General features: G+C 36.2%; 1 protein-coding gene across 2 annotated transcripts in view; it reads left to right on the top strand.

The window, feature by feature from the left end:
* Nucleotides 1-18355, top strand: part of LOC137257616 (septin-7-like) — a 112943-nt gene that overhangs the window by 35272 nt on the left and 59316 nt on the right. For both annotated transcript variants that reach the window (XM_067794937.1, XM_067794938.1), the window contains exons 6-9: nt 3018-3135; nt 6392-6484; nt 9630-9726; nt 15890-15941. In XM_067794937.1, the coding sequence (XP_067651038.1) occupies nt 3018-3135; nt 6392-6484; nt 9630-9726; nt 15890-15941 (360 nt within the window). The remainder of the gene's footprint in view (nt 1-3017; nt 3136-6391; nt 6485-9629; nt 9727-15889; nt 15942-18355) is intronic.

The following is an 18355-nucleotide window of genomic DNA, read 5'->3' as shown; positions in this document are numbered from 1 at the left end:
ACTCAGAAACCGTTCAATATTTTTAGAGCAAACTTGATAGATATAGTAATCTCAGCCAATGATTGTGCCTTTTGTTATTTACAGATTGTTGGCACTTATATTTTTTTTTGTTTTTCCATTTAACATTTTGGTGTTAGTCTTATGGTGGGATGGTCTTCAAAAACTTCCTAATATCTGTCAGTGTTAGTAGGTAGATATGTATGGCAGACCCTCAATATTTTTCTGCAGAACTTAGTAGATATATGAGTTGGAACCTAAAGTGGTGCCTTTTGCAATGTACAGGATCTTGTGATTTATTATTTTCTGGGTTTCCATGGAAACACTTCGGACTTACTCTCAAAAGTGAGAGGTGTGTTCCATTTCCGGAGCAGAACTCAAAAACTTCTCAATATCTGTCAGTAACACTTGGTAGATATGTGTTGCAGACCCCTAAGTGGTGCCTTTTAGTATTTACAGGTTTTTATTATGTATTATTTTCTGGGTTCCATGAACACATTGCTGACTTTGTTGCAGAGCACAACTCGAAAACCATTTCATGTCTTTCAGGTTTACGAGACAGATCTTGAAATGGTGACTTTTTCTGATTACAGATACATGGCATTTATATTTTTCATGAATTGCATGGAAACAATTCTGACTTGGTCTAAAAACACAATAAGTGGCTGTCAGATGATTGGTCCTTTCAAATATGTGGGGACCGTGGGGATATGTCATCTTCTGATGACTCTTGTTTTACATGAGTAATCTCAGTGGTAGAATAGTTTCATGCATATTTATTGATATTTACCTTGTGAAACTTGACACGAAACATTTTCATAGTCTGAGCAATAGAAGTCTGACTTGCGACTGAATGTATTGCAAAATATGGCTGCACATCATGAAAAAACGCAAGCAAGATGGCTGACCGAAAAGCAATGTTGAACAAAAACAGATGACCTTATGATAATTTATAATATATTTATTTATAAGGCACCAATCTGTAAATACAGTCTCGACACGATACTGACCGTCATCTGGACTGGATCCCTTGCTCCTCATCCTGTGTCCTTCCAGTTAAGTGAATCCGAAAGGGTATGACCATGCAGCAACTGGAACTGCATCCAGATAATGTAGACACTATATTTCAGAAGTCATGTAACCTGGAATGAAATCAGAGGAGGCCACACTTCAGACAGCTGTCAAAATGTTAAGCAAGTGAGAAGGAAGCCAAATCCTATTACAACCTGCAGTGAAAACCATATGTCTCAGCTTAAGATGATTCCAGTAATCCTTTGTGGAAAACACTTTCAAGAGAGACTGTTAATTAATGGTGTAAACATACCAGGCTGGAATGAATCAGGATCGATTGTCAGATTATTGGAACTGTTAGACAAAATCCAGGTGTCAACAAAGTTGAAAATAACTCCCTAAATTCATTTATACACAGTTAGATACTTTGAGAGCAATGAAAGGAAATGTCTTATAATGCTAAAATGAGAAAATTATCAGTGACGTAGCCCTAGAACCGAATCCTCCTTGTCAAAGTCAAAATTGCTGCCCAGACGCTAATCTTGACAGATCTATTTACAGGTGATTAGAGAGGGGTCAAGACAAGTAGTACCAGAAGTGCATAGCCGGCAACCATTTCAATGGAGGAGTGCTTTTTTATGCCTATAAACCATCAATGATGGATGATTAGATGATCATGTAATGAAGCTACATAGCAGTAACTGAAGCGCCAGTAAAATCAATTAAATAATTTAATGACGCTAGGACTAACTATAAATAGATAGTTATTAACCTGGTAGATGCAGTTTGATTCCTGTAAGGGAAAACATTTGCACTTTGACTTGATATTTGTTGATATTTTTCAGCTGATTTCCAACAGGTCTTCTGAATTGAATGTTGAATCTTGATGTTGATATAGAGTTAGAAAAATGTAAACATTAGAAGATGTTTTACTTACAAAAAGTAAAACCAGGAAACTGGTCTTACTTATTAAACATAAAACCTGGGAGCAAACAAAAACCTCAAATGCAGTGATTCAGGGGAAAGAAGCCATGTCTAATATGTACAGGAGAAAACACACCTCTGAGGTTTTGGTAGACAATGTAAAGCCAGATGGGGGGGGATTTCCCGACCCTGATGGTTTTACATTGTCTACCAGAACCGAGGAGAAGTGTTTTCTTTATCGTATATATCAGTGATGGGTAATTACAATGTAGATGATTTAATGAAGCGACATAATGATAACTGAAGCACTCGTAAAATCAATTTAATAACAGTATCTATAAGTAGATAACTTAACCCCACCACTTTTGTCAGCCCGGTGGCCGTGTGGTAGAGTGTCTGCCTATGGATGTGAGTTCTGTGGATCCAATCCCGTTTGGGAAAACATTTATATTGTGAGTTTAAACTTGAACAATATTTTTCAGTTGATTTCCAAAACTCATGTATCATTTGAATGTTAATGTTTATATAAAGTTAAGAAAAGTAAAACCTTGGAAACGGTCTTACTAACGAAAAGTAAAACCCGGGAAGAGTTCTTTCTAGTGAAAAGTAAAACCTGTCACTCCAAAACAAAAACCTCAAATTTGTTTTTTCTGGGAAAACAATAGATGACCTAGTATATAGTGAGAAGCACACTTTAGGTTTATATATAGTGAGAGTCACCTTTCAGGTCTGATGTGATAAAGCTGAAAATTCACATTGTTATCCACTCCAATGACGCCTATGCTTGAGTCCAAAGAGAAGTACTTGCTGGAATACTTCAATGCCTCATTCAGGAATAAACATTGTATCTTTTACTTTGAGAAACCGGCTTCCTGCTAGAAATATGTCAGGAATGTGCTTTGTGACTGTTGTGGTTGTGTGTCATTTTCCACTTGAGACGTGGTATTTCAGGAACAAGAAATTATTGTAATGTGACATATTATTTATTTATCGGGAACAATTTAAATAAGTTCCAGTATTTCCAACCCATTGACTTGATAAGAGATGGCAATTAAAGTGAAGCGTGATGTTGTGTTTAATATCAGGTTGAAGCCTCTAGATGTGGAGTTCATGAAACGGCTCCATGATAAAGTAAACATCATACCCCTGATAGCGAAGGCAGACACCCTGACACCTGATGAATGCCGAGAATTTAAAAAAACTGTGAGTATGGACATAATAACATTGATATAAATATTTTATGTTTCTATTAACATTTCTAATGGTTAATTTTGCTTGCTTCTGCTTGGGTAACAGTCTAAATTGTTTTTTTCTTGTCAGTGTTGCTCTGATGACAATATTGTAGTGCAGTACAAGTTTCAGTCCAAACAGATGTACAATATTTGTTTTACAAAACCTGTACAAACCATGATGTAAGTGGAAATATCTTTTTGATACATTACAAGGTAATAATTTTTTAATTATCCATAGAACTGTGGTTCAGAATGTCTGAATAACTTATGGATACCAACTTCTTCACTATGTTTTGAAGAATATTCATACTCCATTTATCCATACATTTTCACCTTTCATGTGTATCTCTTCAAAATGTTATTCAGGGACCTTTAAGCAGTGAGTTTCAAGCATTTAGATGTCAAATTTATGTAGCACCGACTGAAATAGTGCTTCATTTGCATAGCTGTCAAAATGACATGTTTTTATTTTCATAGACATATACACATTTGAAAACATTCTGGTTTTCAGTAATTGAGAGACCTGCATTGCCATGTATGATAAGATTATTTGTATACCAGTACAGGTATGTACCTATGAAACATATGAGACCAAGCTCATCTCCAATACACATACTCTCCTTTCACCTTGTTCTTGGCATGCGGGTGGCTGTCTTGAAGTACCTTCAGCACACCTTTCTGGGAAGGATTAAAGTTTTCGAATGTGTACAACTTCCCTTATGTATGTTAATGTTTTAAGTGTGAAACAATCAACACCATGCTGGTTTATGGAGAATTGAGGCATTTTCCCCTCTCAGTTAATGGATCTGTGATGGTCCCGGGGTAGAAAAGGCCTTAAGCAACCCATGCTTGCCATAAAAGGTGACTACGCTTGTCGTAGGGGGTGACTAATGGGATCGCATGGTGAGGCCAGCTGACTTGGTTGACACATCACAGGTTCCCAATTGCGCAGATCGATGCTCTTGTTGTTGATCACCGGATTGTCTGGTCCAAACTGGATTATTTACAGACCACCACCATATAGCTGGAATATTGCTGAGTGCGGCGTAAAACTAAACTCATCCACTCACTCACTCATTTAATGTCAAAGTTAAAGCGATTTCCAATTAGGCATAATTATTACAACCTAGTCATAAGTTATCTATGTGTTGTTTGACAGTTAATAGCATCAATTCTAATTTCATTTTGTTAAATAATGTTAAGGCTAGTTTACATGAAACTGTAATGTCTTATGTGAGTTGTTTTTTTATCAAATGATAACATTTTCTGATAAATATACTGTTACTGCAACAACATAAATGGAATTAGTCATGTGTGATTCAAAATAATTCACCAAACAAAGAGGTACTGTAGAAAACAAAAATAGTTTATCACCCATTTGTATTTGATGTACAATTTAGCAAGATATTTTAAAGAAATAAAATATACAAAATAATATGAAACATCTATCCATATATTTTATGGTATACATGTAGTTGTATTAAAGAATTGTTTTAAATTGTCAGTTTTCCACATCACTGAAAGACATTAATTAAAATTTGGGTATTTACACATTGCTAATGCATTGACAGATCCTAGGTGTCTTTGCCCATGACTATTTGGGAGAGAAAAATACTTGTCATATTATATATATCAATTAACATATGAAAATATATGAAAAGATGTCAAGTTGTAACCTGCTATGAAACATAAAGCATTGACAAATCTATCATAATTATTCAGCAAGACTGAACGTTAATTTATTGTATGAAATTATGAATGTAATTCAACTTGTTCTGAAATATGACATATAATTTTTCCATTCATGTAATATGAACGCTATATTTATCAAATCATCCCCGATTTCATGTGAAACTATAACTGAAAATATATTTTAATTTATAAAACATGTATACTGCAGTTGCTACTACACTTTATATTTCTTTATATTCAGTGGACGGCAAAGTAATGTGCCTAATATGAAGAAAAATTCAAATAAAAGGTACTGAAAAACATGCATCTGCAGTGTTGATCGACTACTGTTTCTGGGTCACAGGAGCATACAAGGTCAAACTGGTTCAACTATGTGCAAATTAAATAGTCAAAAATACACCAAGAAATTGCTGTGAGCTCTGATTATTCATTTCAAACAGTTATTTGTGCTAATTTAAATTGTGCGAAATGTCTCACACTTTTCTGTTAATATTCAATAACGAATGAATTTCATATGGCAATCCCTGTCTATGACATCACATCCAGTGACCTTTGCACTTACTAGAAAACAAGTTAGATTTCACGATCTTAATTTTCGTCTGTCTCTCGTCAAACTAAACGGAAAATGATATATGAAACACTTGTAGAATGAGAAATTCCCCCTCTTTCGCTAGGTCTTACACAGAAGAGTTCTGTAAACTTTCTTGTCACCAAAATTGCTATACTTTATGTAGAAGTTGGACGAAGCACACTATGTTTGTTTTTCATACGTGTAACACAATCTAACACCGGCTTTTTGCTGGTTTGTGCAAAAAGTAATGAACCATAACACTTGAAATTAGCACTCATGAATGTTTATAAATCATGTATTTTATTCTGCTATTTTCATATATTTATATGACACGTTTAAATAAACGTAGTAGTGCATCAAAAATGTGATTTGTTTATGACGAAGTTATTCAGTTCCGAATATAAAACGCATCCAGCTGTCATTCGAGTAATTCAGGTATATTCAGGAAGATTTACTGTATTTATGTTTGTCTTGTAATTAACCTCTGTACGTTTGAAATTATCTGGATATTGATAATAATGTTTATTTTCCTATCTAGTATTAATGAATCGGTTTTAAAAAAGTGTGTGAACAGAGGTATCCTTTTGAGAAAATAAGTTTCTCAAGCCAAAATATACCAAATACATTTTACACAATGTGTGCATTTTATCATCCACTTTTCAGTTAATCTAGAAGTATAAGTGACAAGCGAAAGGTGTGTTGAACAGGTGGAAAGGTCAGCTATATGGGGAGGTTGTGGCCAAAATTTTACTTGTTTTTCTTTTATTAGTGAAAAATCAAATTGGTCAGGGAAAATTCAGGTAATTTGAACTTTAGTCATCTGTGGCAACCTTTGATTAGGCTGGTAGTGCAGTTTGACTTTCCATTGACTTGATGGTACAAGATTGTTTTGTAGTTGTGATGTTTCCCAGAACTCCAAGTCTGATACTGTCTTATGTTTTCATTTAATTGAACTTGTTTACAGATTTTGAATGAAATTGCCCAACACAAGATCAAAATATATGAGTTCCCAGAGTGTGATGACGATGAAGAGAACAAACTCCAGAAAAAACTCAGGGTAAGATATTAATACATCTTAAGCAGAAGAAATGTCAGCTGGAGAATTTATTGGTCTCCATGACTCAAAGTTCAAATGAGCTTTTGTTTTTACATGTAGTCCATGTTTAAACCATTACTTTTCCAATTTTCTTACATTACAAGTTTTATGAAGATAATTTACTTCAAAAACCTGAAAATGAGTCAACAATTCTGACCCAGGACAACCATGTTAGAAATGTCATGATTGCCTATCATTTAACCATTTCTACATTATTATACCCCCGGCATGTAATTCTGGGGGATATAGTCGACACCTCGTCTGTCCGTAATCATTTTGTTCCTGGAGCATAACTCGGAAACCGTTCAATATTTTTAGACCAAACTTTATACATATAGTAATCTCAGCCTATGGTTGTGCCTTTTTCAATTTACAGATTTTTGGCATTTACATTTTTTTTGTTTTTCCATGGAACATTTTGGTGTTAGTCTAATGGTGGGGTGTGCAGAACTCAAAAACCATTCAGTGTTTTTCTGCAAAACTTGGTAGATATATCAACCTGAACCTCTAATAGTGGTGCCTTTTGGTATGTACAGGATTTTGTAATTTATTATTTTCTTGGTTTCCATGGAAATGTTTCAGACCTAGTCTCAAAAGTGAGAGGTGTTTCATTTCCAGAGCAGAACTCAAAAACATTCAATATTTTTCTGCAAAACTTGGTAGATATGTGTTGCAAACCCCAAAGTGGTGCCTTTTGCTCTCTACAGGTTTTTGTGATGTATTATTTTCTCTGTTTCTATGGAAGAGTTTCGGACGTCTCAAAATGAAGGGATGTGCTTCGTTTCCAGAGCAGAACTCAAAAACTGTTCGATATTTTTCTGCAATACTTCGTAGATATATCAGTTGCTGCCTAAAGGGGTGCGTTTTGCTTTTTACAGGTTCTTGTTATTTCTTAGTTTCTCGGTTTCCATGGAAGTGTTTCGTAGTTAGTCTCAAAAGTGAGAGGTAGGTTTCGTTACCGGAGCATAACTCAAAACCTTCTTAATATCTGTCAGTGTTACTTGGTAGATATACGTTATATGTGGCATACCCCAAAGTGGTGCCTTTTGCTATTTACAGGCATTTCCGATTTATTATTTTCTCCATTTCTGTGGAAACATTTCAGACTTAGTCTCAAAATGGAGGGATGGGCTTCGTTTCCGGAGCAGAACTCAAAAACCGTTCAATATTTTTCTGCAAAACTTGGTAGATATGTGTGGCAGGCCCCAAAGTGGTGCCTTTTGGTATTTACAGGTTTTTGTGATTTATTACTTTCTTGGTTTCCATGGAAATGTTTCGGACTTAGTCTCAAAATAAAGGGATATGCTTCGTTTCAGGAGCATAAATCAAACCTGTTCAAAATTTTTCTGCAAAACTTGGTAGATATTCCAATCAGAAGCTGCAGTGGTGCCTTTTGCTAGTTACAGGTTTTTATCCCCCTGGCATGTAATGCGGGGGGTTATAGTCGATGCCTCGTCTGTCCGTCCATCTGTCTGTCCATAATCATTTTGTTTTCCGGAGCATAACTCAGAAACCGTTCAATATTTTTAGACCTAACTTGATAGATATAGTAATCTCAGCCTATGGTTGTGCCTTTTGCTATTTACAGATTTTTGCCATTTATATGTATTTTGTTTTTCCATGAAACTTTTGGTGTTATTCTTATGGTTGGGTTGGCTTCGTTTCCAGAGCAGAACTCAAAAACTGTTCAATATTTTTCTGCAGAACTTGGTAGATATATCAATCAGACCTAAAGTGGTGCCTTTTGCTATTTATAGGATTTTGTGATTTAAAATTTTCTCAGGTTCCATGGAAACATTTCAGACATAGTCTCAAAAGTGAGAGATTTGTTTCGTTTCCGGAGCAGAACTCAGAAAACATGGTAGATATATCAGTCAGAAGCTGAAATAGTTCCTTTTGGTATTTACAGGTTTTTGTGATTTATTAGTTTCTTGGTTTCCATGGAGATGTTTCGGACATAGCCTCAAAAGGGAGTGATATGTTTCGTTTCCAGAGCACATCTCAAAAAGTTCCTAATATCTGTCAGCAATACTTGGTAGATATATGTGGCAGAACTCAATGTGGCGCCTTTTGCTATGTACAGGGTTTTTTGATTTATCATTTTCTGGGCTTCCATAAAGACGTTTCAGATTTAGTCTCAAATGAAGGGATGGGCTTCATTTCTGGAGCACAACTCTAAAACTTTTCAATATGTTACAGCAAAATTTGGCACATATTTGAGGCAGACCACATTTACAATGTTTTGGCATTTTTATTTTTTCTGGTTTCCATGGAAACAATTCTGACTTAGTCTCTAAATGGAGGGATGGGTTTCGTTTCCAGAGCACAACTCGAAAACCATTCCATTTCTTCCAACAGATTTTAGCAGATATATGAGACAGATCATGAAGTGGTGCCTTTTGCTATTTACAGGTTTTTGTGAGTTATTATTTTCTCGGTTTCCATGGAAATGTTTCAGACTTGCTTCTCAAAATGGAGGGATGGGTGTCGTTTCCAGAGCACAACTAAAAAATTATTCAATATCTTACAGCAAAACTTGGCAGATATTTGAGACAGACCACAAAGTGTTGCCTTTTGCTATTTACAATGTTTTGGCATTTTTATTTTTTCCTCGTTTCCATGGAAACAATTCTGACTTAGTTGCAAAATGGAGGGATGGGCTTCGTTTCCAGAGCACAAGTCGAAAACCATTTTATTTCTTTCAAGAGATCTTGGCAGATACATGGCATTTATTGTTTTCATCATTCTGAAATAACATCAAGTAACTATCCTATCAAACATCTGGGGGCTGGAGAAGTATGTCATCTTCTGATGACTCTTGTTTTTTTTTTAAATTTTCTAACTTAATTGTGAGGATCACTTGATCATTTGAGTGTCTTACCGAAAAGTGTTTCATCAAATACACAGGAATCATGTCATGTAAGTGCCTTCTTTTGCTGGTTTGCTCTCTCTCCCCATCCATGTGCAGATCCAGACACAGTGTGAAAAATGGAAATAAGGATTTCATGTCATGACTATGCTATGCAAATTCAGTCCATTTTTAGGAATGTATGTTAGTATGTATGAGAACTATGCAAGTTACGCAGTTTGGGTTATTTCTTTTCAGGATCGAGTACCATTTGCAGTGGTTGGCAGTAACCGTGTCATTGAAGCTGGAGGCAAGAGAGTCCGAGGTCGGCAGTATCCTTGGGGACTTGTTGAAGGTGAAATGTCTTAGTGTCTGTTAGAGCTCTTCATGGTGTAATGAAAAATATCTATAATTTTTTTTCACCAGAAATGAAATGCTAAATAGGTTTTCAGCATAGGTCATGGGACTCATAACACAATGTGTGTCCTAGAATATGAACCCAAACCCAAGTACATTCTATCTTAACAGGTCTTATACTTTTGAAGCAGCATTTCTCCATTGGCCAGGTAGTAAATAGTATGGCTTGCTATGATCTTCCACTGATAAACACAGTATTCAGTGCATTGTGACAAGAGGTACGGGTCCCTCATCCAGGAAGGAACCACGCAAGAGAGGTGTATGTGGTGGGTGGAGAAAGCAGAGGAAGATCATGATTCTCAATGGACATAGACGCAAGGCCATCCGTTCAGACTCAAGGGGGTTCAACTTTGACAATATCATCCCAGTTCATCCAAGGCATATCAATTCACAGCTCAGAGTGTGCATGGCCATCTCACAAAAAATCTGATGACATTGTCGAATTTATTATTAAGGATCGTGAAAGAGACATTCTGATTTTAACTGACTCTTTACTGTGCAATTCAGTTGATGACTCCCATTATAACTGCAGTGACACCATCAGGATATGTGTCAAGACTGCATCCCCGTAAGGGTTTTGATGGAGGGATTGCCTTTATTCTTAGGTATTACATTACATTTTCTGAATCAAAATTGCAATATGAGGTAGTCATTTGAATCTTTTCAGCTTCTGTGAAAGGTCACATATACTCTAATAGGGTGCAAATGCAAAATCACTTGCTGACATCGTTATAAATGAAACCCCATCATTAAAACTGCTCATTTCGATCTTTGATTACCTTAAATCGACCTTTTTGTCAACAGTGCACAATTCTCATCCACAAACGAAATTTCAACCAATCAGAGCGGCGTGTCTTCGTGACATAATAGTAGGTATAGATATGAGGGTCTGTGCAGAATTCATCTACATTTCAGGGGCTAAATTTTTCAGTTACAGGTTTGTAACAAACCTGAAATCGCGGAAGCTGTTGTGAAAAATGAAAGCTATATGTTCTCACAATCTGCTATGACTTAGTTTTGTCTTATGCTTTGCCTAGTTTTCGAGTTACAACTCTTGTTTTCATAGACCGATTCTGTCAAAATCACTTGGTGTCGCTAGGTTGCAATCTGTGTTAGGTGAAATAAACCTACACATTATTTGTCATCATTCACTTGATGCTCAGTTAATGAATTTATAAAAGGTGTAATTAGTGGTAACGCCATTTAGATTACTGACAAAAGCCCGCATTTGGTGTTTCCTGTGTCTGGATCAATCAAAGGATTAACCAGTAGCACTCTGATTGATTAATTACTTTTCTGTGGATTTAAATGGGTGATTTGTCAAAAGGTAGTGTTTATGTATGTACATTTACTAATCTACACTGAATGCACTCTGTGGTATCTGTGTCTATGTAAAAACAACACCCTTCTTTCAAAGGATTAACCACCAATACATTGATTGACAATTGGCTAACTAATCACTTTTTAAAAAGAATAATGCACATTATGCAATTAGTTGCCAGGTGTGCTCTCTTGGGTGACCAGCAATGTGAAAAACCTGAAATGATACATTTCGTGTATTCGATTGTTGAAAGACACATCACTTAGGAAATCTGCAGATGATTTATATATCACTCGTCTTTGTGGATATTGATGGGTACATTCCTTGAACAAGGTAAGAGCCTGACATTGCTCCTATAACTTTAATTTGTTTTAATTTTAATATTTCCATTTTGTTTTTATTAAGTTGTCGTAACTTTCAATCATTGTTTTCGTCGTGAAGTTGTAATGATACAGACGGCATACACTAGGACGTGCGTGCAAATTATGATTCATATAGGCAAACTATGAAATGTCTAGATATTACATTCCTGTTATACATTCGCAGATCGCTTCTTTCTTTTAAGTTTCAAAATCCGTACAAGTATGATTATAAAGTAATTAGGATTATGAGACCAAATATAAAGACATATATTGACAAGTGTCTACATACTGGTCAGTGAACGTTTACAAACCAAGTTAATTTAGCAAGTGTAGAAATTTATCGCGAAGTATTTTCACTTCGACCCCGACCTTGCTTATGTTACGTTACAAGTTATGTCATGCAAACTCCTTTTGGACATGATTCAAATACATATTTAACTACTAGTAGAAAGTAGTGTCGATTTTCTAACCTGATGAAAACAAACCACAATCTCATTAATTCAATTAGACTTTAGTCTGTGACTTCACAAGTTTCACCCGACCCCAAGGAACAATTGACGGCAACACAACAGTTTGGCATGTCTTTGGTGATGTCGAGAAATCAGCAAAAAGACGAGCTTGCCACACATTGTCTATACAATTAACTGGAAATCGTTCCTTCTATTACGTCATGTTTGGTTCTCTGGCGACAGTGTTACGTAACCGTGTCTGTGGTTTCGTTTGCGGGCGAGAGACAAGCAGACGGCTTTTTAGCAACTTTTAAGCACTTGGTATTAATTAAACACAAGGGGTTTTTTTAAAAAAATGGTGTTTCGTTTATGACTAACCAGAAGTCTTTCATATTCAGTGATAAAAAGAGTACAAAAAAGTTGAGTTTAGTGGTCCTTTAAAACATTCTCAAGGTGCAGTATGTTTGATCGAACTGTATCATCCTCCTCCTTCAAGGAACAATGCCCAGTTCTTCCAAGAAACCCTCTAATTTCCTGAAAAGGAAAGGAAACCTGATCATTGCAGGTTATTTTAATTTTCATTTCAAAAGTAAGGATAACAGTGATGCAAGAAAGATGATGCATCCCCTTGATATTGATGACTGTACACAGCATGTGTATGCTGCTATGTACAAAATCAGAGATCTCCTGGATTGGGTTTTGACTCTATCAATTGAATCTACCTTGTCCAAAAATAAAAACTCTTCATTTTAGAATATTTGGAATTTGGATTGAGCTGCTTTCAGAGATGATTTGTTGCAGTCTGATCTTATTCTTTACCCGTCTTTTGACAGTGAAGAAGTGTCACTCTTTACGTCTTGTGTCCTCAAGGATAGACCATTGCAATAGTCTGTTGGCGGGTTCACCTTCATGCCTCATAGATTGATTACAGCACATGTAGAATACTGCTGCTGACTTCACATCTTTCAGTCACAGAAACAACCACATACCTCCAGTGTTTCAAGAACTCAATTTGCTTCCTAGCAAGCTCAGGATAAGCTTCAAAATCCTTAGCCTGTCAGATCAATATTTGACCAACAAACCTGTCTACCTGTCAGAGCTGATACAACCTTATTATTCGTCAGAACACTTTTATCAGAAAACCAAGACCTTGACAAAACCTGAAGTCAAGCTCAGACAAAAACGCTCCATCTAGTATGCTGCCGTTAAAAGTTGAATGATCTGCCTCACCACATTTGTTCCTGCCCTGTTTACCCCAGATAGAGAAGTCACCTGAAACTCATCTGTTCCAAGAAGCTTTCTGTTGACTATTGATATTGTGTGTGCCTTAAGCAGAATATTTAGCCTGGAAAGGTGCTATACAAATGCTTCATCATATGGTCTTTGTAAATTCATTACACGATCATGAGTGGGAAGTGACTGGTCCGGAGTGGCAAAAGCCATCAGTTTCACATTTGTGACCAGTCGACTTAATTCGGTTGGTTGGATTGCCATTTTGTTTCACACACTGCATGTACACAATGCAATGGCCTCTCAAAGAGCTGCTGAGCGCACTTGGTGAATAACTTCACCTGGTTTGTATCATATGTCAGAGTTCACATCATTATCACATTTGTGATAAAACATTGATATGAAGTTAAAGTTTGTTCGCAGTGTTCACATTAACCCAAAGATGTGTGTTTTGTGCAGATAATTCTGCATTTCACACACAATATTTTCTACATGCATGTTCTACATACATGTCCTCTGTAGTTACATTTCTAAGTTACTTCCTTAATTCTCAAGATACTGAAATGTAACGTCAACCATTTTGACAGGTGATGTTACCAAAACTTGAAATTCTAGAGATTTATGAATACCAGATGGCATCTAAATCTTCAAACTGTGTATGACCATACATGTCACAAATTGATACCTTATGAAGTTATTTGCAGTTCAGAGATTTTGAGTCAGCAAATTCTTTATGAAGATATAAATTCATTGCATGGATGAAAGTTAAGTTGATCCTTCTTCAAATAAATGAGTGGAGATGATTCAGCAGACTTGCAAATGATGCTAAAATGCTCTTAAATCCAAAGAAATTTCAAAATTTTGTGTGGAGCTCTGCTCATGGACCCTCCCTTGAGACCTTGCCACTTTATGGCTTGGGCATGCACACACAAGGTTCCAGGGGCTATGCATTTTTGGAAGGCTAAGCTTTTTATCCCCCCTGCATGTCCATAGTAATTTTGTTTCTGGAGTATAACTCAAAAACCGTTCAGTATTTTTAGATCAAAATTGATAGATATAATAATCTGAGTCTTTGGTTGTGCCTTTTGCTATTTACAGATTTCAGGCATTTTTATTGTTTTTCCATGAAACGTTGTGGTTCGAGTCTAATAGTGGGCTGGACTTCGTTTCTGGAGCATAACTGAAAAACCGTTCAATAGTTTTCTGCAAAACTTGGTAGAGATACCAGTCAGAACCTGACGTAGTGCCTTTTGCCCTTTACAGGTGTTTTTTATTTATTATTTTCTGGGTTTCCATTGAAACGATTCAAAAATCGATTCTCAAAATGGAGGGATGGGCTTCGTTTTCGGAGCAGAACTAAAAGATTTCTAAATATCTTTCTGCAAAACTTGGCAGATATGTGGGGGAGACCACAAAGCGTTGCCTCTTGCTAATTAGAAAGGGTGGGCTTTTTTATGGTTCCAAATTTCTGTAGAAACAATTTAGACTTAGTCTCAAAATGGATGGATGGACTTCATTTCAGGAGCACAACTTGAAAACCATTTGATACCTTTCAACTGATCTTGGCAGATACATGAGACAGATCTTGAAGTGGTACCTTTTGCTGTTTAAAGATATATGGCATTCATTTTTTTCATGATTTCCATGGAAATGATTAAAAATATTGTCAAGTAACTGTCAGATGATTTGTCCTTTCAAATATGTCAGGGCCAGGGGAATATGTTATCTTCTGGTGACTCTTGTTCAATGAAATGTTTGTTCACCAAAGTCATTTGCAATCGTCACCCATTCTTTTGCACACAAAATATGATGTAGCCTTGTTACATCATATTTAGTCTTTTGTGATATGTTAGCATGTACAACAACCCAATGCAGTAAGTATTGACACCTAGGAAAGCAGCCAAGATGTGCAGAGGGTGATGCTAACTTGTCTATTTTATTTCACGTTTTGTTAAAAGAACAAATTTGTATTAGTGATGTTATTGGTCTTGGGCTATTTATCTCAGTACTGAACAAATCGATTTAGTGTATCTTCATGGTCAGCAATGCATAGCAGTATGTGTACATCAAATGCACTGCTTTGTGACATGTAAGACATAATTTACAAAGGACCATGAAAATTACTGCAATCCATGAATCCACAAATTAGGTATCAGTTCTGTATGTATTTCTGAATTTTATTTAAATACTGCTGAATGAAACTCCTGTGTCAATGAATTCGTGATGCCACAATTGTCTCTGCCACTAGCAGAAGCATAAACAAATTCACTGGAAAACTGCAATTTTTCATCCCTTCCTGCTGTTAACTGTTGTGTGTACAACTAGTAAATCTGGGTTATGGTTTGTGAATTTGAAATTCTACAATTATCTACATTTATTGTTTGGTTTGTGAAAGACAAGACACAAGTTTATTTTACATTATTATAACAATTTCTACAAGCGTATTCAGTTCTCAAGTGATCTTTATGCACCACAGTGTTTGAAACGTCACAGGAAACATACATCATTGTCATGCACACAACCAGTATCATTCGTGTATCGTTTTGTACCACAGCCAAGTGTCACACAGAACACTTTTCAAAATCAAGTATGAAATCAAACTTACTGACTTAGTAGGAGATTTATTTTGAACCGTTGTGGAGATGTTACATCAGGTTCAATTTTGCATTGAGTTTGAATAACTGTGTTTAAATGTTTGGACCTTTTTCTAAATATTTCCAATGAATTACTATGTTTCAGTTGAAAACCTGGAACACAATGACTTCATAGCATTGAGAAATATGCTCATAAGGTAGGTCACTCATGATCCAGATTTCATTTACTCTTTTTTTCAGTCATGACTTAGAACCTGTTTAATTAATATCTGTAGCAAAGGTTAATCACTTTTGAAAAGTTAAATTGAAGAAATATTGTTGACATGACATGTAGATGTCATATGTCTAGGCCTCACACCTTTGTTTGAAACAAGGGATGTTTTCATGGCAGCTCTAGCCTGAAATGAAATGAAAATGAAACTGCTTATCACTTTAATATTGAGGTTTTCACAAGCAGTTTCTGGTGCAAGCATGCTCTACAATGGGCATGTGTTTTCCAAGCACTAGGTGATATTATAAACCTGGAGGCACTCAAAATCTTTATTAATTAGCTTGAGGTGTTTGAATTGGCTTTTTCCAAGTAATGTACTGTATTGGACACATAATGTAGAGAAGAGAAGTTACTACAATAGAATGGCTTATAACATTGTTAGTAAGGTAGCTAGAGGCATATTACTTATGATTTATAATTGACTATTAATTAAGTCAATTAAGATATCGATCATTTTCCATATCCTGACTTCTCTCCCATTTCTGCCCAAGGTGCTGTAAAACCTCACCTGATGAAGGAGTAAGCATTAACTCCGAAACGTTGTGTTCTCTCATAAAGAAGTTGATATCCATAAAAATCTTCATTCCTCTGTTTCTATGTTCCCAAGAACAGTATAAACAGCTCACCCAAACACACCTCCTGTACATGACCATGCCTGAGCTCATCACTCTATACATTTTCGTCTACGAGGACGGTTTAGAGGAAAATTCCTCTCTTTCACAATCCAGTCCTCTTTCATAATGAGTCATCTATAAAAATGAATGCTGTGATCTTCTTCATATATCCTTTGTACATCATAGCCCTGCATGTTTTTCAAAATTTGCATTTAATTAGCCATGTTTTTCAGTCTTTGTTTGTTGGTCACATGAATCTGTGCTCTGTAAGTTCAGAATGTCCAACTCGGACCCACACCCTACTTGTTGTTCTTCAGTCATTTCCAACTGCAATTTAAGTTCTAAATGTAGTGTCTGTGCCCCTCTTGGGGATAACAAATTTACCTTACCATGCAAAAAGATGGCAAAAAATGGTAGGAAAACTAAAGGTCAGCGTCACAGTCTTCAACACCTGCAGACAAGATGACAAAGCACATGGATGTATGTGAGTTCGTACCTTTCCAGTGCCACAATATACTTTCCCATGATAGTGATGTGGATTCTTTTCAATCAACAGATGAAATTCCATTGCAGGAATCTCATGTTGACTTGGTTTATAAGGATGTAATAGCTAAGAGCAGCTGTTCTCAGATAAAGTATAAAGTATTTTTAAAAAGTATAGGAGTCTGCAAAACCTTGTTAAGATATCTTCTTCCATAAAGCCTGCTGCTACAGTAACATTGGGTCACTGATTGCACCTTTACAGATGGAGGATATTGAGACCACCACACAGGATTCTCCAAAGAATACATCATGCAACACAGACAATTTATCACTTGTGTAAGGTCCACCACTTTTAGAACTAGAAGCAGTGGGAATGCCCAAAAGACCCTTCACAGCCACAGACCTTTACTAAGGCTCAAGGCTTCACACAAGGGCAAGGGTTCATGCTGGAGCAAAGCTTCACACAAACTCAAGCCTTCATGCAGCCTCACCTCTTGCATAGAAACGGGCTGTTGCACAACAATCTGGTTTCATGCAGACATTTCCTAGTTTTCCAGATATTGTGACTTTTATCTCAAAACTGGTGGTGTTTGTTATTCAGCAACAACATAATTCAACGGGCAATGCAGTCAACACCAGCATCATCAGTGTGGGAAATTCCAAAGAATTTTTATGTCTCAAAAAGATTGTAATTCCCCAATTTATGCAAACCAAGATTTATTAGGCCAGACCAATTCTATTTCGTGTTTTATGGAAATTGTCCTCAGAAAACCTACAAGGAGGAGTGAAAAAAAATTAGAAATATAACCACCAGCCAAGTAATAGTCAGAATGATAAAAGTATTTTACCTCTGTCATTTACCAGATTACAACCTTCATATCGTTGTAGACACCTCACTTCAAGGCTGGAAAGCCCACTTATATTTAAGAGCATCAGCAGGACTTATGTCTCAGAAAGGAAAATCGCATCATATGTATAAAGCAGCTGGAGTATGAAGCAGTCATAAAAGCCATGACTCACTGGTTTCATCAACTCAGAAAGAAGTTCCCAGTGATAAACACAGACAACGTAGTTGCAGCCTTTTGCATAAATCTTCACATTTCAATTTTACGAGCTGATTGACAGTTTCAAGATTGAGATAGTACCTTGGGAGTTTTCTCACCTGTTTTTGTGCCCCGTTGCAGTGTGGAGTAGGGGACTAGGTATTCATCAGCGTCTGTACGTACATCCCGTTTCTTGTTAA

The sequence above is a fragment of the Haliotis asinina genome, chromosome 12 (genome assembly GCF_037392515.1).
Source record: "Haliotis asinina isolate JCU_RB_2024 chromosome 12, JCU_Hal_asi_v2, whole genome shotgun sequence".
In the NCBI taxonomy this organism is placed as follows: Eukaryota; Metazoa; Mollusca; class Gastropoda; order Lepetellida; family Haliotidae; genus Haliotis; species Haliotis asinina.
This window is presented reverse-complemented; position numbering and strand designations above follow the sequence as displayed.